This window comes from Oncorhynchus masou, chromosome 15, assembly GCF_036934945.1.
Source record: "Oncorhynchus masou masou isolate Uvic2021 chromosome 15, UVic_Omas_1.1, whole genome shotgun sequence".
NCBI lineage: Eukaryota > Metazoa > Chordata > Actinopteri > Salmoniformes > Salmonidae > Oncorhynchus > Oncorhynchus masou.
Window position 1 is genome coordinate 16248873 of NC_088226.1, and position 27311 is coordinate 16276183.

Consider the following 27311-nt stretch of genomic DNA (forward strand, 5'->3'; position numbering starts at 1 on the left):
AGCCTCAGCTAGGGCTGCACAATTATTCAAATTATTATCGAAATTGCAATATTGACTTGTAAAATATGCATATCGCAAGAGGTGGCAATTTATTCTTAAACGCCATGAATGTAACATTCAAACGTAATAAGGGTCCCCTGGGAACCTGGCCAACACTGGTTCCTACCCTGTCACAACTTCTACTGTACCTTGCTTGTTCTTTCGTTGTCATGCCAAACTACACCAAGCATAGAATCAGCAAGGCTATTTTTATTTCTATGAATACAACAGTTCAGAAAACTGTTTCGATCTAAATTGCAAGTTAAATCATAATTGCAATATTTGGTAAATATTGTGCACTGCTAGCCTCAGCCCTTCATCACATTGTCTGTTGCAACGGTGACCACATGTGTCTTGTATACAGACGGGTTGTAACTGAGGAAATGCATCATGTTCACTAAGAATGTGACATACTTTTTTTCACTGAATTTTAATCTAAATTCAGACCCCCCCCCATTGAATGGATAGTTTGACCTGCCATTTTGAGTCACAGGCTGATAATATTAAAAAAACAAGCTGTACAATCAGTCCTGGCCTAAACAAATCCGTCACCAAGGTGGAAAGCTGTGGTTGAAGTTGTGCACCATGTTGAGAACCAAAAGCGGGTTTGCCGCCAAGCCTTCAATGAAACAGGGCTGTTTTCCATAGTTAATCCCAGGTGGCTGTAATATTCATTACTACATTGATTTAATCAACATGGGTTGTGTTCTGATTGCTTAGTCATGTTTGATACAGGCTCCAGACACCTACAACTCTGATTCTGGTCATTCCTGTTACACAGGGTTTTGCAACTCGCTAACCTTTCTTTCACTCCTTTTGCAAGCTGGCTCATTCTGTACATTTTGTTCTCTTTTTCTATTTTCTTCTGATTGTTCCATCTCTGTGGTTGCTGTCAGTTTTTGTGTTTGTCGGGTGGTGTTTTAGGGTCACTTGACAAGCTCATCTCTTGTGAGTGGATGTGATTCTATCAACAGAAAGAAGCTGATACTGATCAAATGGCTGCAATCACTGTATTACCAAACAGAGGCTGTCCTTTATCTCTCACCAATTGATCTGTGTGGCAATTCCTTGTCTGTGGCAACAGTGTGTAGTTATGATCTGGGTCTGTGGTAAGTCGAGTAATCCCTGTGTCTTTGGCAACGGTGCTGGAGCACTGTATTCCCTTTGGCCTTGTGTGCCAGTCCAAATAGGTCAAGTCTTCTACACCCCTGACCTTTTTTAGATGACCTGACTCGACTCCATTGTTACCTGGCCTCACAGCTTTAGAAGTCTTAATAGCACAATGTCCGGGGGGGATTTTCCTCAAGGAACCGTTCTAGAGATGAATAAATGAAAGGCTTGCACAAACACAGCTTGACAAGTTTCCCAAAAAAATGTGCTTTAGTTTTAAGCACCAAAAGACCACTGCTAATGAGCCTTGTTGTAAGCACTGCAGGAACACTTAGAGCAGTCCCTGTGCATAACTAGACAATATTATGCACCCGTTTTTAATTAATAGAACTGGGTTTGCCAGGAAGGAAGGAAGCGGGAGTGGTTTGACATGGAGGACGCCACATAAATCACATGACAACACTAGCTTGATTGTATCCAAGATCTTTTAAGCAGCTCTCAATGGGAACAGTAAGTATTTTAACAGCAGTGTATTGGGCTGCAATGTGTGTGTGTGTGTGTGTGTGTGTGTGTGTGCATGAGAGTTTGAAATGTCTCTGCCTTCAGGAAAACAAGAAGTGAAGATCACCAAGTGCATGTTCCAAATAGGTGGGTCCACGCCACATCAACCAGGTTAAAGGACACCCCACCCACTAGTCCCTTGACTCTGTCTGGGTGTCTGTTTTTGGCTTCATGAGTGTTTGTCTGTGTGTTCAAGTGCTTGCAGATGTTTACTCTTTATCCTGTGGAGACCCTGTAGCCAGAGCAGGCTATTAGAGCAAGACCTAACAAAGTTTATTTTCAGAACCTGATGTGAGAGAGAGAGTCGATTACTGATACTGAAATTTTAACATCACATTTCCTTGTTGACATCACAGGGTTAGAGAGGATGTGAGTCCGTGTTTGTGTTCTATGCAGATGAGAAAGAGAGAGCACGCCCAGCTAGCTCATTTGGTTCCTTGGAAGTTGTGGGAATGTTTTGAGGTGGGTGGGGGAGGGGGGGTGTATCCCAATTGGTTCTGGGAACAAAGCCGTATGATTCCTAAACAGTAAAACTGAATAAGTAGTAGATAAGTAATATAAGTTTTTAAAAAATGCCTGTTCTGGGAACATACATTTTTAGGTTGCAGGGAGGTTCTGGGAGGTTTTATAAACACTGAAAATGGAAATTATAGGTTACTTAAGAGTTTGTTGAATAACTTCCTTACACAACTTCCTTACCAAACCGTCTTCGCTCGTGTGTGCGCCGTTGTGCCTGACGCGTTCATGACACGCAGGCTAAAATGCCAATTAATTTGACCGGTCAAAACACAAATGAAACATTCAAGGACAGATTGCTATTGCTAGCTAATTTGTCCTGGGAGAAGAAATGCATAAGGTCTTTCTTTTTTTTTTTGCTGGATCATTGTAGAATTTTGGCCCATTTTTGAGTCATCCAAAATCATGTGTTCTCTACTCTGACAATCCACTGATAAAATGGGAAACCTAGTTCGATTTTTAGTGAGATTTCTCTCTATTCAGTTTTCTTTTTCTTCTGTGGATTTTATATGGTGTTTGGTAACCAACTTTAAGGTGCGTTACCTCCAACTAGACTGGAGTCTGGACCTCCAATCACCCACATGGGTTAGTATGCTCTTAGAAACCCATGAGTAGATGGGAGAGGTGGCTTGTCTAAAATAGAGCCAAGTTCTATTTTAGCGCCTGGCTACGCAGACCATGTGAGCAGTTGGGATGAAATTATTGAATAACACACATGTAAAAAAAATTTGCACGCAACACGGCTGGTTTAGTCACCATCTTTAAAAGTTTCAATGAATGTTTCAATAAGACTAAACACTGCTAGCTTGTTTTAAGTAAACTTTTTATTTTACTCCAAGCACATAGGAAATACATTTTCATGTGTCCTAAGGCTTTAATCATGCAAACACATAAAAAAATATATATTATGACATGGCATCTGAAATTTGAAGCTCTGTTCTCTATCCATGCATGGAATTAGTCCACTGGGCCACCAGGTTGGAGCTAGCATTTATTTCTTTATTTTCTACATATACAAAGCAACATTCCCAGAAAGTTGTGGGAAGGTATGCAAAATAACTATAGCACAAACACGCTCACATCAAGCGCTAAGAAACATGGTTCTCAGTTATGTTATGTGCTTGCTGGGAGTGGCAGAGGAACGTGTGACTGACTGACTGACTGACTCACCACAGCACTGATGCTGTATGTGAGTGGGTGGTCAGGTTCATTCTCTTGCACTGTGAGTGGGAGAGGGCCGGGTGAATACACAGCACCAGATATGTCTACACTCCCATCTGCGTTCAGAAATAGTCACTTCCCAACTGCTAGGCATTATTGGCTCTTGTGGCAGAGAGGCAGGAGGAAGGGAGGCTGGCTGAGAGGAGATAAAGACATGAGGGGGGGTTGGGGGAGGGTAACCTGCTGGGTCGCAGTGGCTGAGCATTCAGAGGTGCAAATGTCTTGTTTTCGCCTTTTTTCTAAACCACTTGTAAACCATTCATAGTTTATTTTTCCATACATTTGAACATTGTGCTCTGTGTTCTTGGTGTCACCCTTGGGTCAATTAGGGATGTGTGGTTTGCACACACACAGCAAAAAGGCTGTAAATGATGTCACATAACAGGCCTATCTTGTGTACATACCACTAAGCAGTTTTGTTATGCATACATTGAGAGAACACAACAAACGGAATCTCTCCCACGTTCTCTGTGGAGGCTGTGCTGAATGATATTCAAACCAGAATCAACCAACCTCTCTCCAGTCTGTCTGCTGCTCTATGGGTTCACTTACACAGAATATTGGAGGCGGACGCCAAATGGCCCGTTGTTGCGTAGCCTAGGACGTCATAATCGTAGCAAGCTCAGTGGTTTTGACAGCCAATAAAACGAGCTGAAAGCACCCTGTTCCTCGACAATCAAACCTATATATAACCAAGTGATGGTCAAGTTCGAGACTGGACAAAGTACAGCATGCCGGTGACCAATTCAAGAACATAGGCACCTTTAGAGATACTGCGAGGGACAACCGTGCCGTCGGGACATGTTTGTGGACATACATTCTTACTGGTACATTTTTTGCTATTGTCCTTTGCAAATAAGATTAATTATTTAGTAAACTAACCGTCGGGACGTTTTCCAGTGCGTAAATACAGCGCGTTCACTCGTGGATTAGGATACATTTGCATAAAGGCTAATGTATCTATTAGATGTTCATCAGACTACTCGGTTTTTGGAACAAATTCTTATAGGTTAAGTAATTTATATTCCTGTGAAATGGCATAATATAATGCGCTACTGTACTATATTCATTGCATACATTTGTATGTAGCCTAATATTGTATGAAGATGGTTACATGACATTATTTGCCTCCAGTAAGAGCTGCAGAGCGCGCTACATTTTCTGGCATTGTAGATAATTACAACATTGAACAGTGTCCGTCTCTTGGGGTTATTTACAGGGTTTTCCTGTTCCTTAATTATCCTCCTCACTTTACAGATCCCATGCATTGGTTGATAGTGTTCTAGGAACCCTCTGTTGACAGCACGGAACATCGAAGGTCAGTACAGTATGTTCCGTTCTTCTCACTGATTCCTTGCAGCTTCAAACAGAGCATCGCATGACGTGTAGCCAGGCTGGCGTAAAAACAAATGTCTTGATTTAAGATATCAGTTCACTTTGCATGCTGTTGACTCGTGTATTACTTGGTCTTATTACGTTTCAATGTTCTGCAGCTGCACAGGTGCAGGACATCACAGCTGGACCACTTACATAATAATGTGACTTTACATTTTGACGTTTCAAATGGTAAAAAAAAATCTGTATTGTAGTACTCTAGTCCAGGACCAGATATGAATCGACACGATCTTTGTTGCGTAATTTAACACACTAGCTACAACAGCAAATGTTAGAGAGCTAAATGATCTAGATATCCTTACAATGTGCAACAATGTAACAGCATTTAGTACGTATAAAAATGGTTGCGTGGCAGCTTAGCACTGCAAGTGACTTGTGATACGACTCGTGGCTATAAAGGACTCGGACTTGAAGACTTGTGACTTGCTCTGACTGACTTAATGTGGTTTCAGGGGTAGAAATGTATACTAAAACATCAAGCACATGTTGGGTGGCTACCAAGCAGAAATGCAACCCATGCTGATATTGGCAAAACGATTATTTCTCATACCACTTATAATCTTTCTATTTCAGGTCCATTGAAAAAATAAATTCTCTAAATGTTTGTACTTTGTTTGTCTTTTCCTCTTCAATCTTTACTTTTACTCTGCTTCCATCCTCCTCCTCCCTGTCCTATTAGACACATTCTTCCCAGAACCCCTACCTTGTGTTTTCCGACCTGCCTCGTCGTGAACGAGAGACCAAAAGAGCAGGATTTTGGTGCCACTCATCTCAGTAAGAGGTTGTGGCAAAGCCAATCATGAACTGCTTTGGCTCTCCCCCAGGCGAGGACGTTACCCCCCCACGTTCCAGACGCTCTGCAAACAACATGGCCGCCAACTCCGCAACACCCCCCTCTGACAGGCGCTTCCTCATCATCTTCGACTTTGACGAGACCATTGTGAATGAGAGCAGTGATGATGTGGTGGTGCAGGCAGCACCAGGGCAGAACCTCCCCGCCTGGCTGAAGGACACATACCGGCCGGGCCACTACAACGAGTACATGCAGCGCGTGCTAGCCTACATGGCAGAGAAGGGCGTGCCCGAGAGCGCCATCCGCTCTGTCATCGAGAAGATCCCCGCCTCTCCTGGCATGCTGGCCCTGTTCCAGTTCCTCCACCACCGCCCTCCGCAGGACTTTGAGGTGGTTCTGGTGTCTGATGCCAACACCTTCTTCATCGAGTCCTGGCTGCGCCGCGTTGGGGCCCGCCAGCTCTTCGTCAAGATCTTCACCAACCCTGCCACCTTCGACAAGGATGGCCGGCTGGTGCTGCGCCCCTTCCACTCCCACAGCTGCCTGCGCTGCCCGGAGAACATGTGCAAGCAGGTGATCTTGAGGGACTATGTGATGAGGCGGACGCAGGAGCGTGGGCGGCCGTTCCAGAGGGTATTTTACGTGGGCGATGGGGCCAACGACTTCTGCCCGTCACTGATCCTGGGCCCCCGGGACACGGCGTTCGCCCGGCGGGACTACCCCATGCACCAGCTGATCACTGAGATCCACGAGGCCAGGCCGGGGGAGTTCAAGGCTGTCACTGTGCCATGGGCCAGTGGGGATGATGTGGTGGAGCGACTCAGGAAGCACGCAGAGGAGAAATAATGAAGCTAGGGGGGCGGGGGGTACACCACCTGCTCACACACACCCATGAACAAATACTCGGAGACACACGCGCACACACACACACACACCCATACACACTCATACACAAATCACATTCTCAGATCAAATACCCACAAAACCACATACTGACACACATCAATGGAAAAAACACTCTACACTCAAGAATAGAACATGCCAATTGAACAGGCCTTTGATATATTGCCTGCGACAGACAGTGTCACACTTCCGCTCAGTCCATCTGTCTTACTCTGACTCAGCCATAGAGCTAGAGATACTGTAGGGATACTGTAGTCTTTCAGTCCAGCTCCTCATACTCTAGGCTTAAGGTCAATGAAAGATAGCAACCCAATAAAAGCATCACCTCTGTTAATCATTACAGAGACCTATGCCTTAGTTGATACCCTACCAATCAGGCCAGTATTGAGTCATCCTCTTACGCTGGATTGAGAGGGAAGAAGAACAAACATACATCATTGACTGAATAGGGGGTTCTGCAGTGATACATTTAGGACTGATGTATTACCTATATTCCTTTGACACTGAGCTTTATTGGTTTATAAACAGTCAAATTAGGTCAGTAGGGCAGCAGATCATGTTAGTTAGTGGCCCGTTCTCTGACTCTAGACCTCTCCAGTCCACACAATGGCATTGTCGATGCTAAATGAATGGGTGGTTATTCCAGTGTAATTATTATCTTATCTTATCAATAATGAATGGTGTTGTTTACTTGTTAACAGTGCTCTTTGTGAAATAGAGAATTTATGGCTGATCAGGGAAAATGTAATGTGACAACATTGCCATCTACTGGCAGACCTACAGATTGCAACTGGAGACCAGTTTTAAAGTTTGGGAAAATAAGTTCAAATGTAATGTACCATATGGCATAACTAAATATTGTCATTTTAAAACATGTATTATTATTATTTGTGTATACATGTCTGTTTTTAATATGTACCATGTACTTGTTCCACCACCAGCAGGAATATAAAGCCATGAACTTACCTTCTGAGTCTGTACATTAATGTCCTATCCTAACACACTCTATTTGCACCCCACTATGTTATTCTCTACACATAAGTGCCACTGGAAACAGTGTTTTCTTAAGGCAGCAGCACAATAGGCTTGAACACGATCCCATGCCTATGCCACACCCCTCCCTCTCAAAACATTAGACCACGGAGGATAATGAGCTGTGAGATAGGCCAAAACCAATGTGACAAAGGAAAGGTCTAAATAATGTCTCAAAAGTGGGTGAAAAATAGTTCACCATGACACCAAAAAGATTCTGAATTTATTCTGTGTCCGCTGATAAAATGCATACTTTTGGTTCGACATATTACAAGGCCTACTGAACTACAGAGGCAGATTTGTTCCTCATGCCAGTCATCTGACACCCCAGAACTATGCAACCATCAATGAACAATTGTCAATTTCCACAACAACAACAAATTATATTTGTGCCAACATCGCTTGAGCCCTTGAGGATTTATCCATTGGTTGTATTATAAGCAGGCCTAGCTTATCTAGAATATATCTATGACACAAGCCTATCGAAAAGATATCTATGACATTATACAGAATTTGAGAACAAGAACAGTCCAATGTTATTGTTTCACATAATGACTGTAACCACTTAAACTGTTTACCAAGAGCAGGCCATTAGAGAAAGCTAGTTTAACAACTTATATATCTTGATAATGGTTGCAATACATCTGCATTTGGCAAATATATGACTGTCCGTCTCCACCTTAAAGGCCCAATGCAGCCATTTTTATATCAACGTCAAATCATTTGAGTAAAAATTAAAACCCTTACGTTAATGATTTCCCAGTAAAATGGTCAAAAAGAAACAAAAATAGCTTTATAGCCAAAACCTATTTCTCAAGCATTAATTTTGCTAAGAATGTCCCGGAGTGGTCTTAGTGGGGCAGGCAAAACTGAAAACTAGCTGTTTGGAAATCTCTTTGTCATTGGTCTTTTAACTTATTTACTGCCTGGGAATGTCACCAGTGAAGCTGAAACTCCTCCCATGCGAAAAACCTTCTGATTAGATGGTCCAGTGTAGATTGTATTTTCAACCAGCAACTATTAGGAAGAAGCATAACATTCACCATGTTTCCATCCAACCATGGAAATGGAAACATGAAATGCCGGTACAATTTTATAAATGCTGACAGACAATTTTTTTTATTTCGACAGGGTGGGAACTTTCTGTGTCGGTAAAATGATTTATGCGGGAAATGGCGGTGGAAATGCCTTTATACAAATATTGATATAATAGCCATCAAATCGAAGTCAACTTGGAGTCACGCGAGGATATGTTGTGTGGTCCTCCCACTACGACTCAGGAAAGCTTGACGTTTATTAGGCTACAGATTGAGCTCCCGAGTGTCGCAGCGGTCTAAGGCACAGCATCTCTGTGCTAAAGGCGTCACTACAGGCCCTGGTTCAATTCCAGGCTGAATCACAACAGGCTGGGAGTCCCATAGGGCGGCACACAATTGGCTCAGCGTCAGTCTAGGTTTGGCCGCGGGGTAGGCCGTCATTGTAAATAGGAATTTGTTCTTAATTGACTTGCCTAGTTAAATAAAAAATACATCAAATAAAGATGAATAAGTTATGATTAACTTCACAGGGTGGTGAATGTGCAAGGTGATGAGCTTTATGCTTCTTTACAATAAATATCAAGGGACTTATTCTTGTGACATGATGATTTTACAAATACAAATAATATCACTCTTATAATAATAATAATCTCATAATGTAGGTAGCCTACCTTCACTGTATCTGCTGTTGGCTAGAGTGCTTGTACCAAGACCATAGTGGACATATTTGCTATATAAAGAAACAGTTTTTGTGACAAAACCATCAGTAAAGTTGAAAATGCGATGGAAACCCATTTAACTTGTATTTTTCATTCAGTACATGTGAATTTAACAGCACATTTTATTTTTATGTGCACTATGTCATCAGGCACAGCCTTTTATCCACAAAAAGTCTGTTTGGTAGAAACACATTTCTGGTGGGAAAATGCTCATATTGTTTTATGCAGATTTTAAAATACGTGCATGAAAATCTGTCTCAAATTGTTTGGAAACTAGTAGCTGCTGATCAAATCTTTTGTACTGCTAAAATAGTTTTTACAATGTTAGTTTCATTAGCTGTTGTACAATATGACACAAAATACAGAAAACAACATTTTGAGTGCACTAGGCCTTTATAACAAACCTACAAATCCATCTAACACAAACATTGACTTTCAGTACCAAATATCTATCCTGAGTTATCTCGCTTGTCGTTCATGTAAAATATGCGCCTGTACAAAAAATACTCTTGCCCAGGCAAGAGACTTCGCGCGCATGAACATTTTCTTCCAAATATATTAGCAAATACAATATCTGTGGACTGTACATGTTATATAAATTTCATAAAACAAATAACCATAGATATATTATTTGAATATCATTATTTTTAATGCATTGTACTTTAATAAAATATACAATCAGGCAATATGAAGATAGTCTACATTTGTGCATCACCTACGCTCGACGTCCGTTTGCATTAAGGGGTCCTACATGTGCATGGTTTGGAAACAGAAGAGAAAACATTGCGAATAGTTCAAATAATTAGGAAAATAGTGATACAAATTTGAAACTACAGCTCTTATTTGCACATCAAGGTAACGTTATGTGTTTTTGTGCTGATATATTCTCCAGAACAAGCTTGCTACTTTATTGTAGAAAATTTAAACATCATCAACCGCAACATAGCCTGTCCGTTGGTTAGGGATGCCATTCATTCCCTATATAACTGCTATCTGCTAACTAGCTAGCGATTCCACCAAAACATAGCTAGCGAGCTAAGAGATTACTGTAGCTACTAAATATCTGTATTACAAAGTTGCACATTTCAGGCCTTTTTAAAGTGAACCATTGTCTTTGAGGTGTGAGTTTGATGGGTTTCTTTTCATGATTTTCTCAACTTGCCAATGCATGTAGTATCTAGTGTGTGTGTGTGTGTGTGTGTCTGAAACGTGCATCTGAAACGTTATACATGAACATCTGAACCAGTAACACAGCTAACTAATTGCAGAGTTAAAGTAGACAACATTCATTGGTTTGTAGAAGGTACACTTTGCAGAAGGCTAAATCATGTGCGTGGGTGTGATGCAGTTTTAATGCTAATCCATTATGTTTTCCTCTTACTCAGTCCCTTTTACAATGGAGACGGATCTGTATGACGAGTTTGGGAACTACATTGGTCCAGAACTAGACTCTGACGAGGATGATGATCTGGAGACAGATGACAGAGATGCGGATGAGGTTTGTTTACTGAAATCAACAGAGAGCATAGACGTTAATGCACATTACAAAGCATTCTAACAAAAATGAAGTAGGGTTGTTTATAATGTCTGGTCATTTCATGACATGCTTGTGTCCCTTTCTGCTTTGTGAAGGCTGATGAGGATGAGGATGATGAGCCGGCTGATGCTGATGAAGATGTTCCAGGAATGGAGGTAGTTCTGCACGAGGATAAGAAATACTATCCTACAGCAGAGGAAGTGTACGGGCCGGAGGTGGAAACTTTAGTCCAGGAAGAGGACGCACAGCCCCTCACAGGTCAGACACCACACACACAAACACAGTTTCACTTATACACAAGCACATAGATGCATTAATTCAGATATGATAGTATTAAACTTATTCCCATTTTCTCTCCATCCCCATCAGAACCCATCATCAAGCCTGTAAGGAACAAGCAGTTCACTCTGATGGAACAGGAGCTACCTTCCACTGTTTATGACATGGAGTATGTAATTGACCGTTCACAAGTTTGACTGTTGTAAACTAGACCTGCGTCTGTCTGTCTCTGTCTATACTCACCAAAGGTCCATGTTTAACCCCTACCTCTCCCCTTCTGCAGGTTCCTGGCTGACCTAATGGACAGTCCCGAGCTGATCCGTAACGTCACCCTGTGTGGCCACCTGCACCACGGCAAGGTTAAACATTCAGCAATTGACCTGCTTTAGAGCCAGAGCTGGCTAAATCATGGATGTTAGTAACTAGACTGTTGGCATTATTGTGATTTAATGGATTTGTTTATTGTCTGTAGACGTGTTTCGTGGACTGCCTGATTGAACAGACACACCCAGAGATCAGGAAGAGAGATGACATGGATGTGAGTTTACGCCTCAGCTTGACTAAACTGCCCCAAACTTGCTGCTCACCTTTCATCCTAATTTGGAGAAATCCTATAAGCAAGAGAGGCTGCAGCCTACATACAGAGACTTGAAATCATTGGCCACTTTAATAAATGGAACACTAGTCACTTTAAATAATGTCACTTTAATAATGTTTACATATCTTGCATTACTCATCACATATGTAAATACTGTATTCTATACTATCTGTCTGTCGCTCTGACATTGCCCGTTCATATATTTATATATTCCTAATTCCATTCCTTTACTTAGATTTGTGTGTATTAGGTATTTGTTGTGAAATTGTTAGATATTACTTTTTAGATATTGCTTCACTGTCGGAACTAGAAGCACAAGCATTTCGTTACACCCGCAATAACATCTGCTAAACGTGTGTGTGACAAATAACTTTTGGTTTGAATCTGAAATGCTCTGTGTATACTGTAAATCAGCCATTAATTCACTGCATTTTTCCTTGGTATTTCAGCTCCGTTACACAGACATCCTGTTCACTGAACAGGAGGTACGTTGTTATTGTATTCAGAGCTATGACAAACAATTCTGCAAGAACTTATCTCCCATATAAGTGCATTGTGCTGACTCCTATTTGGTGCCTCCACAGCGAGGGGTTGGTATCAAGAGCACCCCTGTCACAATGGTTCTTCCAGACTCCAGAGGCAAATCCTTCCTCTTCAACATCATGGACACACCAGGTATGCAAATCAACATAAAATCCACTGTTATTGGTCACATACACATATTTAGCAGATGTTATTACGGGTGTAGCGAAATGCTTGTGTTCCTAGGAAACGTAGGGGAAGATTAAAAGAGTAATAAAGGGCGGTTGATTGATATAATTTACCGCCTCACTGTGTGTGATGTTGGGTTGGCTGCTTTAGAAAGGCAGAGCGGGACCTCATACCCTTTGTCGTCCCTGCAGGCCACGTCAACTTTTCGGATGAGGTGACATCAGGCATCCGACTCTCCGACGGCATCGTGCTTTTCATCGACGCAGCAGAAGGGGTGGGTGCTCTTACTTTTTCTTTTTTTTAGCTCAAATCCCCACTCACCTCAGAGAGATTCACTATCTTGTCTCATTTCTCTTATCAGACTTTGCTTCGGAGTTTGGCCTGAAGACGCAGGCTTTTGTGTTTCCACCTCTGAGGCCTGGCCCCAGAAAGTCAACTGTACAATTTCTCCCCTAACCCAGGCCTCTCTGCCCCTCTGTGTGTCTTTAGGTGATGTTAAACACAGAGCGTCTGATCAAGCACGCAGTCCAGGAGCGTCTGGCCATCACCATCTGCATCAATAAGGTGGACCGCCTCATCGTGGAGCTCAAGCTGCCCCCTACAGACGCCTACTACAAACTACGCCACATAGTGGACGAGGTCAACGCCATGCTCAGGTACTGACGTGGGGAGGGCCTGGTAACCATGGCTACAGGGCTGACACAGGGGTGTGGAGGAAAGGAAATATCAACTTTTTTCAGATGAGATTACTACGAGTAGCAAACAGAGCATTTGTAAATAAGATTCCATTGCAGAGTGAAACCATGAATGTGAAAACTACTAGCATTGAGATTAGCCTGTTGTATTATAGTGTCCAGTGTGTGTCATTGACTGTGGCTCCGCTCTCCCCTTTCCCTCAGCACCTACTCTACAGACGAGAACCTGGTGGTGTCTCCTCTCCTGGGGAACGTGTGTTTCGCCAGCTCTCAGTACTGTGTTTGCTTCACCCTGGGCTCCTTCGCCAAGATCTACTCCGACACCTACGGTGAGACGACCCTCATTGTAAATAAGAATTTGTTCTTAACCGACTTTCCTAGTTAAATCAAGGTTACACACACCACACTGACCAAACAATTATTTTGTTGGCGTTTACATATGTCCCCATTACCAGTAAAACATAATCAAAACCTATTTCTTTCACTTACTTGCTGTGCTGTTTCGTCGTTCATTTCTTCAGTCGTTTCATTCTCAACCAGGATTTCTATGGTATGCCGTTTGGGTCTTTGCGTGTCTAAAAAGATGTCTTGTGCACCTACAGTGCTGGTCATAAAATTAAAAAAGGCTAGCTCATGGATGCAAACAATGTTCTTCCCCAGAAACATAGGAAAACGACATCTGTTTCAGTAGCTATAGTTAGCTAGGTGTCATCTAAAACAACCCTAATTTATAAGACAGTCTTATTTGATTAATGGTGGTCGGACCCATCTACAGCGGGGCAAAAAATTATTTAGTCAGCCACCAATTGTGCAAGTTCTCCCACTTAAAAAGATGAGAGGCCTGTAATTTTCATCATAGGAACACTTAAAACTATGACAAACAAAATTAGGAAAAATTATGGTGGAAAATAAGTATTTGGTCAATAACAAAAGTTTATCTCAATACTTTGTTATATACCATTTGTTGGCAATGACAGGTCAAACGTTTTCTGTAAGTCTTCACAAGGTTTTCACACACTGCTGCTGGTATTTTGGCCCATTCCTTATTGCAGATCTCCTCTAGAGCAGTGATGTTTTGGGGCTGTTGCTGGGCAACACGGACTTTCAACTCCCTCCAAAGATTTTCTATGGGGTTGAGATCTGGAGACTGGCTAGGCCACTCCAGGACCTCGAAATGCTTCTTATGAAGCCACTCCTTAGTTGCCCAGGCGGTGTGTTTGGGATCATTGTCATGCTGAAAGACCCGTGTGGTTCTGGGATTTTTGCTCACCGTTCTTGTGATCATTTTGACCCCACGGGGTGAGATCTTGCATGGAGCCCCAGATCGAGGGAGATTATCAGTGGTCTTGTATGTCTTCCATTTCCTAATAATTGCTCCCACAGTTGATTTCTTCAACCCAAGCTGCTTACCTATTGCAGATTCAGTCTTCCCAGCCTGGTGCAGGTCTACAATTTTGTTTCTGGTGTCCTTTGACAGCTCTTTGATCTTGGCCATAGTGGAGTTTGGAGTGTGACTGTTTGAGGTTGTGGACAGGTGTTTTTTATACTGATAACAAGTTCAAACAGGTGCCATTAATACAGGTAACGAGTGGAGGACAGAGAAGCCTCTTAAAGAAGAAGTTGCAGGTCTGTGAGAGCCAGAAATCTTGCTTGTTTGTAGGTGACCAAATACTTATTTTCCACCATAATTTGCAAATAAATTCATTAAAAAATCCTACAATGTGATTTTCTGGATTTTTTTCTTCTCATTTTGTCTGTCATAGTTGAAGTGTACCTATGATGAAAATTACAGGCCTCTCATCTTTTTAAGTGGGAGAACTTGCACAATTGGTGGCTGACTAAATACTTTTTTGCCCCACTGTATGTGAAGCTAGCCACATTAAGGATTAGCCACAATAGTGGACTTTGCATTTAGCCTTCAAAATAAAAGTATGGCATAATTGTACTATTTGTATTCATTTGTGTCACTGTCAATGACATACTTTTATTTTGAAGCAAACCGCAAATTCCACTATTGTGCCTAATCCTTATTGTGGCTAGCTTCACAACCCGGTCTGGTCGAGCCTCACTAGCCAGATGAAGCTAGCTGGCTACTTATAACGTTAGCTTTGGGCAAAAGGGTTAAGTAGCTGGCTAGCTAACTGAAGTTCAATTTCAGTAGGTGAACAACAAGTAGCAACCTAGCTAATACTTCCTTAGAAGGATTTCTAAATCATTGCTAAGAAAAATGAAAATGACTGCAGTTTCTGCTGGTCATTGTTTTCAGGCTGGTTGTATTGGTGCTAGCTAGGTACCAAGCTAAAGCTAGCCACCCCAGAAATTGCGGTCGAAAAAATTATGCTCTATTGTAAACACATCGTGCGTGGCTGGTGTTTGCTTGTTTGCATACTTTTTTATACAGCTTTGACAGTGCTTACCTTATCTGTTTTGACACGCAAAGACCCAAACGGCATTCCATAGTATGTATGTCGTGAAGCTAATAGCAGTACTACTATGTAACTCCGGTATGGAAACATCTGAAAAATAGCGCACTTGGTAGTGTGTACCGGTGCTCGACCAGTCAGCGCAAGCCAGCTTCACCTACGACAGAGAACGGTTGATTGTCAAGGGCAATGAATTCCATTACGGGCAGACATTGTGGGCTAGGTTAGGAATTCTGTGTTGCAAGTGTAGCGCAAAATTTTACGTGGCGTCATTACGTTATGTACCTACGTTATATACAGTTGAAGTCTGAAGTTTACATACACTTAGGTTGGAGTCATTAAAACTTGTTTTTCAACCACTCCACACATTTCTTGTTAACAAACTACAGTTTTGACAAGTCGGTTAGGACATCTACTTTGTGCATGACACAATTCATTTTAACAACAATTGTTTACAGACAGATTATTTCACTTATTCACTGTATCACAATTTCAGTGGGTCAGAAGTTTACATACACTGTGCCTTTTAAACAGCTAGGAAATTTACAGAAAATTATGTCATGGCTTTAGAAGCTTCTGATAGGTTAATTGACATAATTTGAGTCAATTGGAGGTGTACCTGTGGATGTATTTCAAGGCCTACCTTCAAACTAAGTTCCTCATTGCTTGACATAATGGGAAAATCAAAAGAAATCAGCCAAAACCTCAGAAAAAATTTGTAGACCTCCACAAGTCTGGTTCATCCTTGGGACAAATTCCAAACGCTTGAATGTACCACGTTCATCTTTACAAACAATAGTACGCAAGTATAAACACCATGGGACCACGCAGCCGTCATACCACTCAGGAAGGAGACGCATTCTGTCTTATGTCGTTATGTTTGGCGGTAAAAGGGGGAGATTTGCAAGCTGAAGAACACCATCCCAACCGTGAAGCCCGGGGGTGGCAGCATCATGTTGTGGGGGTGCTTTGCTGCAGGGGGGACTGGTGCACTTCACAAAATAAATGGCATCATGAGGGAGGAAATTTATGTGGATATATTGAAGCAACATTTCAAGACATCACTCAGGAAGTTAAAGCTTGGTCGCAAATGGGTCTTCCAAATGGACAATGACCCCAAGCATACTTCCAAAGTCGTGGCAAAATGGCTTAAGGATAACAAAGTCAAGGTATTGGAGTGGCCATCACAACGCCCTGACCTCAATCCCATAGAATATTTGTCGGCAGAACTGAAAAAGCATGTGCAAGCAAGGAGGCCTACAAATCTGACTCAGTTACACCAGCTCTGTCAGGAGGAATGGGCCACAATTCACCCAACTTATTGTGGGAAGCTTGTGGAAGGCTACCCAAAACGTTTGACCCAAGTTAAACAATTTAAAGGCAATGCTACAAAATTCTAATTGAGTGTATGTTAACTTCTGACCCACTGGCAATGTGGTGATAGAAATGAAAGCTGAAATAAGTAATTCTCTACTGTTATACTGACATTTCACATTCTTAAAACAAAGTGTTGATCCTAAGACAGGGAATTATTACCAGGATTAAATGTCAGAAATTGTGAAAAACTGAGTTTAAATGTATTTGGCTAAGGTGTATGTAAACTTCCAACTTCAACTGTAGGTATGTACGGCAGCTTTGACTCTGGTTTTTAACATCGCCGTTAAACTAGACTTCAGGCCGATACCGATGTTGGCATTTTTAGCTAATATTGTCCGATTCTGATATGTTCACCGATATATCGTGCATCCCTAGTTTTAACCCTACGAATAACTGTTAAAAATGAACTGTTAACCCTTCTCTCTGGTGTTGCAGGTGACATCAACTACACAGAGTTTGCCAAGAGGCTGTGGGGAGACATTTATTTCAACCCCAAAACGTAAGTGGTTTTCATTCAGTGTCATTTAGACTTTTTGTCTGTAATGGACGACGATAACCCTGTTTCGTCTTCTCTCCTCAGGCGCAGGTTCACTAAGAAAGCCCCCACCAGTAACTCCCAGCGTAGCTTTGTGGAGTTTGTGTTGGAGCCTCTGTACAAGATCCTATCTCAGGTAAGAATGCAATTATCGCCTAGAAAACAAATCTTATACGCTACATGTTAAGTTTGCAAAGGGTCGGACACTTTCTGGGAAATTTTTGGAAATTTTCCATGGTTAAATTCAGCAAAATATTTACTTATAACAGTGAATCTTTTTTTGTGGGATACACATCAGGCAATTCTAGGTCTTGTAGCATATTTTGATTAAACTATCCCCAATTCAATGGAATTGCAACCCTCTGCATGCACGGTGCAGTCTTCCGTCACATGTACAGCTGATTCTCAAGATCTTGCACACTAATGAGATGCTATTGAGCCCACACTACTACACTGTGTGAGCCAAGGACTACATGCTTTCTGGTAAGTTTTGATTACAATATTGGGTGGGGTGAATATATTTTATATCACATACATGATTTTTTGTTAACAAGTAAATAGTAGCCTACAGCAAAGTGTGTTTAAATAATTTCTAACTTGATAACAATTTCTGCTAGTTAGTTTATGCTACCGTGTAGGTGCTAACTGAGTGTTAATTCAACTTAAATGTTTCCATACATGTTTCATTTTAAAACATTTATATTACAAAGGAGTTGTTTAATCTAACTGCTTAACTATTTATCTGTACATGGAATTGTGTATATATATATAAATATTTTTTTACTCCTTTTTTCTAATCTTTACTGGAAAATGCCACAGGCATTATATAATGTGTGGAGACATTTCCCTGCAGCTAATGTAGAAGGAAAAGCTGTGCACATTTGCAAGCTGTGCCAAATCATATGTGAAGAATGTAACAAAGATACAGAATCATCTGGCCAAGTGCATAAAGTTCCCTCAGGAGCTCACAAGTAACCTCTGACAAAAGTCCCTCTACTTCTATTTGATGTGAACATGATGAATCAGACACCTTATCGATAGCAACAGCTCATGGTCCTCCTGGAATCAAAAGTTTTTTTGACTCAATGGAGGAACGTAGTCAGAGACATGCTGATGAATGTCTTGCTCGAGCTGTGTATGCAACTGGTTCACCTCTGATGCTCACAGGCAATGTTATTGGAAGAGATTTCTGAATGTTCTTTGCCCAGCATACACCCCTCCAACCAGACATGTTTTATCTACTCATATGCTGGATGCAGAGTTCAACAGAGTTGGTCTAAAGTGGAGGAGTCCTACCCTCACATCACACCCATTGGCTGTGCTGCTCATGCATTGAATCTGCTCAAGGACATCATGGCACTGAAAAACACTCTACAAGAGAGCCAAGGAAATTGTTAGGTATGTGAAGGGTCATCAAGTTATAGCAGCAATCTACCTCTCCAAGCAAAGTGAGAAGAATAAGAGCACCACATTGAAACTGCCCAGCAACACCCGCAAGAGCATCCTGTCTGGTGCAGAGATCAACAAGGCCTAAGGTGTCATCACTACCATGTCTCACCACATTGGCCTGGATGAGGGCAAGGTTCTTGGCAGTCTGGCGAAGTACAATTGCACGCCTGCAATATGGCAGGCGTGCCAACATGTCTCATCAGCCACCTGGTGGAAGGGAATTTGTGGATCTGAGGCTCCTTCCCCTGTTGCCACATCAACCCACCAACATCAACCGCCTCAGAGGGCAACTGGTCCTTGTTTGGGATCATTTTACAGATGTATGTTGAAAACGTTTTTGGGAGATGCGATGGATCATTCAATATTCCCTTTTGTTGTTCAGTGAAATCATCCCATGTAAAGAGTCAACGCATTAATTAAAGTTCGATTCATAACTAAATTGTTTGTTTTATTTCTATTGGAAGGATTTAATCTTTTGAAATTATGTCTACTTATGATAAGGTAAAACGTTTATGTATCTGTCTCCATATGATATGGTAAATATATCAAATGAAAAAACATTTACATTTAAATGGTATTAATATTAATTTGCATATATTTCCATTAATTCCCACAGAAAGTTTCCACCTCCTGAATTTTCCCCAAAATGTGCAACCCTACTACATGCACAGATGATTTCTTTAGTGTAGACATGTCTGTTCCCTCAAACACTATCCCTGTGAGTACAAAAAAAGAAAAGGGTATTGCGTCTCTCATAAAAGACCGCAACAGTTCTTTTCAGTTCACGGTGCCCCTAAAAGCTGACTCATTGCGACCTCGATCGGTCTTTGTCACAGAAAGCACCCTTTGAGAAAGGCCGGGCGAAACGCGTCCGCTTATGAACTCAGTAGGAGCGCCGTGAATTGAAAAGTGTTGTTGTGGCCATTCATGGGAGATGCCGTCACATTTTCTTGTTTGGACTCCATGACTTGACCCAGGTGACCACCCCATTCCATAGAAGTCTTTAAGTAGCGCTAGCATGTTCTGAAAAGTAAACTTCCCCCTTCTCTCTCTTTCCCTCCCAGGTGGTGGGTGACTGTGACACGTCACTGCCTCGGGTGCTGGATGAGTTGGGGATCCACCTGGTCAAAGAGGAGCTGAAGCTCAACATCAGACCTCTACTCAGGCTGGTCTGTAAGCGCTTCTTCGGAGAGTTCACTGGTACGTACGCCATCCGCCACCCCCGTTTCCTCTCTGACCTCTACTGCCTCATCTACCACCAATAACTGTATCGTGTTTCATCTTATTCACAGAGGTCGTTTACAGTTGAGCCATGTTTATCTCCTGTCTTTAGCAAGGCCTAATTCTATTGTACCTATTGTCATTATAGGCTTAGTTTGCGTACACAATGACTCACTGTACGTGGTTATCGCTCACCCTCCGTGTGCTCTGGCCAGTGTATCCACCTACACTCTTGGATAATCAGTGGTATAATTGCACTCAATGTTATGTTTCTGGTGAGTGTGACAAGCATATTATTGTGATGCCAAGCATGACCTCCCTCCTGCAGGCTTTGTGGACATGTGCGTGCAGCACATCCCCTCACCACAGGGGGGCGCCAAGAACAAGATAGAGCACAGCTACACTGGAGGACTGGACTCAGACCTGGGGGAGGCCATGGCAGAATGCGACCCTGATGTGAGTGTGACGGAGTGGGGGGAAACAGGCCCTGGGTCTGGGGGTGAGAAGAGGCAAGAGAGATGGTTGGTTTATAGTAGGGGGAATCTGTTTTCAGTGTTAATCAATAGCCTCATTGCAATTGGAATCGCAATTAAGCAAGCGGGTGATTTGGAATTGACTGGGAGTGAAGTGAGTTGTTAAAAAAAATCGATCACAAACATTCCAAATGCCCTTCAGAGATCCTCTAGCCAATAATGAAGGGAGAGGCTTGAGATGTAACAAATAGTTGCTTTTGAATTCTGTTAGAAAAGCTTAATAACTAAGTTTATTTATTTCCTCTCTCCCTGTATCCCTTCTCTATTGCCCGTTCTCTTTCCCCTCCTCCCACCAGGGTCCTCTGATGTGCCACACCACTAAGATGTACAGTACTGAGGACGGGGTGCAGTTCCACGCGTTCGGCCGGGTGCTGAGCGGTACCATCCAGGCGGGCCAGCCAGTCAAGGTGCTGGGCGAGAACTACACTCTGGAGGACGAGGAGGACTCGCAGGTCTGCACGGTGGGACGCCTCTGGATCAACGTTGCCAGGCAAGGACAGGCATTGTTAATATGCCACCTCGTGGACACATCACTTGACCTGCGTCCCAAATGGCGCACTCTTCCATACATGGTGCTCAAATTAGGACAAGAGCTTTATGGGCCCTGTTCAAAAGTAATGCACTGTATAGGGAAAAGGGGGCCATTTTGGGCGAAGAATGAGTGTGTTCATTATAACAAGTTGACGGTTATGTATTCATTAGTCTAACCCCTCGGTGTTTCCTCCCTAGTCTCTAGTCCTCAATATAATAATGATCATCATGATTTGGTGGGTGCTTCTGTAACCGATGTGAAATGGCTAGCTAGTTAGCGTAGTTAGCGCACTAGCCTTTCAATCTGAGACCTTGAAGCAGTTGTTCCCCTTGCTCTGCAAGGGCCGCGGCTTTTAGAAAGCGATGGGTAACGATGCTTCGTGGGTGTCAGTTGTTGTGTGCAGAGGGTCCCTGGTTCGAGCCCCGGTAGGGGCGAGGAGAGAGACGGAAGCTATACTGTTACACTCATATTTGTCCTATCTCACATGTACATGTGTGTATTATACACAATGTTTTTTTGCGTATCCTAACCCCCTAAGTGTTCAGTATGAGAAGTTGTCTTGTCATTTACCCCAGCAGTTCACACCCCTTCACGTTCTAAACCACAGGTACCAGATAGAGGTGAACCGTGTGCCTGCTGGCAACTGGGTTCTCATTGAGGGCTGTGACCAGCCCATCGTCAAGACAGCCACCATCACCGAGCCCAGAGGGAACGAGGAAGCCCAGATCTTCCGGCCGCTCAAGTTCAACACGGCGTCTGTCATCAAGATCGCTGTGGAACCAGTCAACCCGTCAGAGCTGCCCAAGATGTTGGACGGACTGCGGAAGGTCAATAAGAGCTACCCCTCCCTCACCACCAAGGTGGAGGAGTCAGGGGAGCACGTTATCCTGGGTACCGGGGAACTCTACCTGGACTGTGTCATGCACGACCTGCGGAAGATGTACTCTGAGATCGACATCAAGGTCAGTTCTCGCTCTCTCACATGTCCCTTCACCCAATTGGAGCAACAAACTAATCTTCCTGTATTGGAATTGTAACATCTTAAACAAAATACCCTTCATCTCTGGTGTTATTCCTTGATTAGTTTTCCAGTACTGAATGTTTCCCTCTTTCTCCCAGGTGGCTGACCCCGTGGTGACCTTCTGTGAGACGGTAGTGGAGACGTCGTCTCTCAAGTGCTTTGCCGAGACGCCGAACAAGAAGTAAGCATCCCCCATCCCCCGTGGGTCACCAGTGACCTAGCCTACAGTACACTAAACGACTAGTGTAGACTGGTTGCGTCCCAAATGGCACCCCTTAGGGCTCTGGTCGAAGGTAGTGCACTATATAGGGAATAGGGTGTCATATGGGACGCATTCGGGTCCCATGTTGAGCTGTGAGGTTTCGTGTGCTGTGTGGATGGGTGGGAGATTGAGAGCTGGGGCTGTTTTGTCTGAATTTTATTTAACCTTTATTTAACTAGGCAAGTCAGTTAAGAACAAATTCTTATTTACAATGACGGCCTAAGAGCAGTGGGTCAACTGCCTTGTTCAGGGGCAGAACGACAGATTTGTACCTTGTCAGCTCAGGGATTCGATCTCGCAACCTTTCGGTTACTGGCCCAATGCTCTAACCACTAGGCTACCTGCCGCCCCTGTGTGATTGACGGTTGTGTGTTTTGATTGACAGGAATAAGATCACCATGATTGCCGAGCCTCTGGAGAAGGGCCTGGCTGAGGACATAGAGAACGAGGTGGTGCAGATCACATGGAACAGGTACGGGACACACCTGCACACCAGCTATTTCTACAGAGACCTGCTGTATCCTTCTACCTGTCCACATGTCAGTGTCTCAACCCAAACAGACACCTGTCTTTACCGTACCTTGAAGCCTATCCTATCCGCAGTTGTGTGTGTGTGTGTGTGTGTGTGTGTGTGTGTGTGTGTGTGTGTGTGTGTGTGTGTGTGTGTGTGTGTGTGTGTGTGTGTGTGTGTGTGTGTGTGTGTGGAAGTGTACAGTGTCCGGCCCTCTGTGTGCTGCTCATCTGTGAACCCATCTGGGCCTGGCATTGCCAATGTGAGCCACGGTGCCAAGGCAGTGACACACTTTAACTTGACATCCCATGAAACCAACTCTGTCCCCTCTGTTCCTCTTCCTGTCACCCACATCCCCACGGACACCACTCACTAATTCATCCTGTTGTTTAATCCACGGTTCCAGGAAGAAGCTGGGAGAGTTTTTCCAGACCAAGTATGACTGGGATCTGCTGGCTGCCAGGTCTATCTGGGCCTTTGGGCCCGACACCACCGGGCCTAACATCCTGGTAGATGACACCCTGCCTTCTGAGGTGAGACCAGGGCTCTGGGGATGGGCTAGGGGTGGTGTGGAGGGCTGGTGGTCTTTGGGTCAGGCTGGGCTGAGGTGAGTTGGGCAGGCTAGGGCTCTGAGGTCGTGCTGGTCTACTTTGGGGTCAGCCTGTCTGTCTCTAGGCCTAACTGTAAACAGACTGTGTGTGAATTGTGAGTGCGTGTTGGAGTGATTTAGGATGACTGCTGTCTAGCAGATGTGTGAAAATGCATCGATGGATGTGTCAGTGAGTTGGCCCTCTGTCGACACCGGTGTGATCATGGGGGCATTGACCCATTGAGTGGCCTGTCATCGGGCACAACAACATTGGTCGTGGGTTAGTGTTATGCCACCTGGAAGACGAGGAAATATTATGATCGATGAGAACAATCAATCTCTCCATATTGATCTTTGATTGTGACACTTGGGTGTAATGAAGGCAATTTTGTGTCCACCTGTATTCAGACGTGCGTAGCTTGGCACGAGGCATATGTCTCCTGGTAGTTGACGGCGTGTCGTTGTGTGCAGGTGGACAAGGCTCTGCTGGGCTCGGTTAAGGACAGCATCATCCAGGGCTTCCAGTGGGGCACCAGGGAGGGGCCTCTGTGTGACGAACGTAAGTGTCTGGCCGCTCTTTATCACTCACTCACTCACTCACTCACGCAATCACCTAACCGCTGTATGTCCCCTCCCTAGCTATCAGAAACGTGAAGTTTAAGATCCTGGATGCGGTCATAGCGCAGGAGCCTCTACACAGAGGAGGAGGACAGGTCATCCCCACAGCCAGGAGAGTGGTGTACTCTGCCTTCCTCATGGTGAGATCCTCTCTCTCTCTCTCTCTCTACATCCCTCCCTCACCCTCTCCTTTCTTCCATCTTTCATTAACTCTCGCTCCCTCTCTTGCTTCCTATCCCTTTTCTCCAGTTTTTCTCCTGATTTACATTACCTTGATTTAAAGTGCTGGTTTCTTCCGACTTGCTCTTGTTTGTACTGAGGTGTGATAGCCTCCCTCTTTCAAGGGTGTCTCCTTTTTTTTACTTTTGGTTCCTTGCATCCCTCCATCATTGCCTGCCTCTCAGGCTTCTCTCCTCTGACTTTCTCCACTGTTCTTTCCTCCCCTGCCTTCTATCTTCTCTGGCTCTCCCTCCTGCCCTCCTCCACTGTTCTTTCCTCCCCTGCCTTCTATCTTCTCTGGCTCTCCCTCTTGCCCTCCTATCCTCTGACTTTCTCCACTGTTTTTTCCTCCCCTGCCCTCTATTTTCTCTGGCTCTCCCTCCTGCCCTCCTCTCCTCTGGTTCTCCTAATGGCTGTCCCAATTACTGTCCCTCTCCTGTCCCTCGCAGGCCACCCCCAGGTTGATGGAGCCCTATTACTTTGTCGAGGTCCAGGCCCCAGCTGACTGCGTGTCTGCTGTGTACACAGTACTGGCCAGACGGAGGTGAGGTCCGCAAACCACTAAATAACGATGTCTCCTCTGTACCATCCCAATTACCCCACCCATAACTTCTTGACTGACCTTTTTTAAACCTTCATCTGGAAAGTTAAACGTGGAAATATTGTGCTGATTGCTCAAATGTGGTGGTTTTGTTATTGTCGTTGTTACAATTCAATTTGCTGTGTTTTTGTGTTGTGCTGCAGAGGTCATGTGACCCAGGACGCCCCCATCCCCGGGTCACCCCTCTACACCATCAAGGCCTTCATCCCAGCCATCGACTCGTTTGGCTTCGAGACTGATCTGAGAACACACACACAGGGCCAGGCCTTCTCCCTGTCAGTCTTCCACCACTGGCAGGTGGGATCAAACGGCCGGACACACACACACACACAGACATGTGTGCCCTCTTTCTTAATGCCCACCAGCTGTGTTAACATACACATGCACACACACTCGGACAGAATGATGCCAGAGTCACGAACCTCGTGCTCATGCCTGCCACTCTGAGTAAATTGGTTTGGATGCTGACTAGAAGGGTGTTGAGTCAGCAGCTATTGTGTACGCTACAGTTGTCTCTGTCTTTCCCCCCCTGTGTTGTGTGTCTCTCTCTCTTCTCCTCTTTGGCTGTGTCAGGAAAAATGTATTTGCTCCCGTCGCCCTCGTTTGCTCCAGCCTACTTCTAGTCTCTCCTCTTCTGTAAAACTGAAACGGGGGTGATTCCTCTCCGTAGCGTGATCCTCACCCCCTCCCAGTGTGGTGTGATGGCGTTTAGCGGCTCTGCTCCATCTGTTCATTGGGCTGCAGACGCTCCATTGATTCCCCCCCCCCCTGTTCAATCTTTCCCCGCAGGCCTGGGGTTTTGTTACAGCACAGTCCTAGGATTTGTCCCAAATGGGCACCCTATTCCCTATTTAGGCTAGTGCACTAATATTGACCAGGACCCATAGGGCTAAATAGGGAATATGTTGCCATTTTGGGATTGGAACACAGCCCCACACGGAGGAGGGAGTGAGAGATTGCAGAGTTGGCGAAATAGCCCCTTGCCTGATTTGGGACCAAGAGATTCACCCCCCCTTGCCCCCCTTAGGTTTAAGTAATCATTTTAAAACGGCATTCTACTCTGAACTAGATGTGCTAACGTTGCGGCAATGAAGAGTGTGACGGACATCCCCCTGACTCCGTGACATGGAGAACGCCGGCTGACTAGCAGAGAACAAATCACGCGTTTGAGTGGAGAAAGGTTTAGTGGTGGTGACTCTATTATAGGAGGCCTCTGCTCAGGTTTCAGCTTCGGTACATCTAGTCAGTGTGTGGATCATGTGAAGCCGAAGACTAGATGGGGAATGTCTCAAACTGACCATATTGTCCTTTGCACTCATTCCCCTTTTTTTCTTTTCAAGCCTCTCATGATCCCTGTTTCTACTCCTCTCCCCCCAGATTGTCCCTGGTGACCCCCTGGACAAGAGCATTGTGATCAGGCCGCTGGAGCCCCAGCCTGCCCCTCACCTGGCAAGAGAGTTCATGATCAAGACCCGCCGGCGCAAGGTACGTATGTACACTACCCCCCCCACCATGTCTGTGTATGTAAGTATGTACTATTGACCCGGCACATCACGACCATGTGACTGACCGACTCCCTGGTTTCCATGCAGGGTCTGAGTGAGGATGTGAGCATCAGCAAGTTCTTTGACGACCCTATGTTGTTGGAGCTGGCCAAGCAGGACGTGGTGCTCAACTACCCCATGTGAGGTGTCAAGAGACTGGGAGACAACGACCGGAGAGCTACCCTCCACCACCAGCACCACAACCAACATCACCACACCACACTGTATGGGGGCTTTAAACCCCACTGAGGAGGGTGGACATTGTCACAGAGGGAAGCGGAGTCTGCCAGTCTTGTTTCCTGCTTTCATATTGGTGATTTATGTGGACTTTGTTAACCAGGTGCGGTCACTTACCCCCATCAATGACTTAAGTTAATCAATGAAGCACTGATATGGACCCCAACAGACCCTGCAATCTCCTGTTAAGGCTTTGGCCACCCAACTCTCCTTGTAGGAGGGACTGTTATTATGATACAGTTGTAGGGGCTGGCGGGATAGTAACATCTCTGACACCTCTCGTCAACAGCGCAATGAATAATACTGCTGAGATGTTCCCCCTCATCAATGTCTTTGACGTGTATAAATTCCCAAATGTTTTGTAGATGGAAGATGACTTGAAAGCAGGCTTGATTTTTTTATTTTATTGTGAAATTGGATATCTTGCGTCTGTTTTGAGTAAAAAATAAATATGCTTGTGAAATCAGTTTTGTTGGAATCCATAACCAACTGA

The 27311-nt window shown here is 44.1% G+C and overlaps 2 protein-coding genes across 5 annotated transcripts; both read left to right on the plus strand.

The window, feature by feature from the left end:
- Nucleotides 1–4086: 4086 nt before the first annotated feature.
- On the plus strand, nt 4087–7504 carry LOC135555754 (probable phosphatase phospho1). 4 transcript variants are annotated; one of them, XM_064988451.1, is made up of 3 exons: nt 4087–4274; nt 4705–4765; nt 5522–7504. In XM_064988451.1, the coding sequence occupies exon 3, from the start codon at nt 5642–5644 to the stop codon at nt 6479–6481; it is 840 nt and encodes a 279-aa protein (XP_064844523.1). In that variant the 5' UTR covers nt 4087–4274; nt 4705–4765; nt 5522–5641; the 3' UTR covers nt 6482–7504. The 4 variants fall into 4 exon arrangements, with proteins under 4 accessions (XP_064844523.1, XP_064844525.1, XP_064844524.1 ...); XM_064988453.1 differs by having other exon boundaries at nt 4089–4274; nt 5667–7504; XM_064988452.1 differs by lacking the exon at nt 4087–4274 and adding an exon at nt 4293–4456.
- Nucleotides 7505–10047: 2543 nt separating this feature from the next.
- LOC135555755 (116 kDa U5 small nuclear ribonucleoprotein component-like) lies at nt 10048–27284 on the plus strand. The gene is made up of 26 exons (XM_064988456.1): nt 10048–10181; nt 10712–10824; nt 10959–11121; nt 11233–11311; nt 11426–11501; nt 11615–11680; nt 12190–12225; nt 12325–12415; nt 12643–12725; nt 12941–13107; nt 13351–13475; nt 17382–17445; nt 17527–17617; nt 19995–20130; nt 20480–20607; nt 20981–21174; nt 21824–22178; nt 22336–22418; nt 22885–22971; nt 23417–23543; nt 24071–24158; nt 24239–24357; nt 24886–24980; nt 25181–25334; nt 26415–26522; nt 26630–27284. The coding sequence occupies exons 2-26, from the start codon at nt 10723–10725 to the stop codon at nt 26723–26725; spliced, it is 2913 nt and encodes a 970-aa protein (XP_064844528.1). The 5' UTR covers nt 10048–10181; nt 10712–10722; the 3' UTR covers nt 26726–27284.
- Nucleotides 27285–27311: the final 27 nt, after the last annotated feature.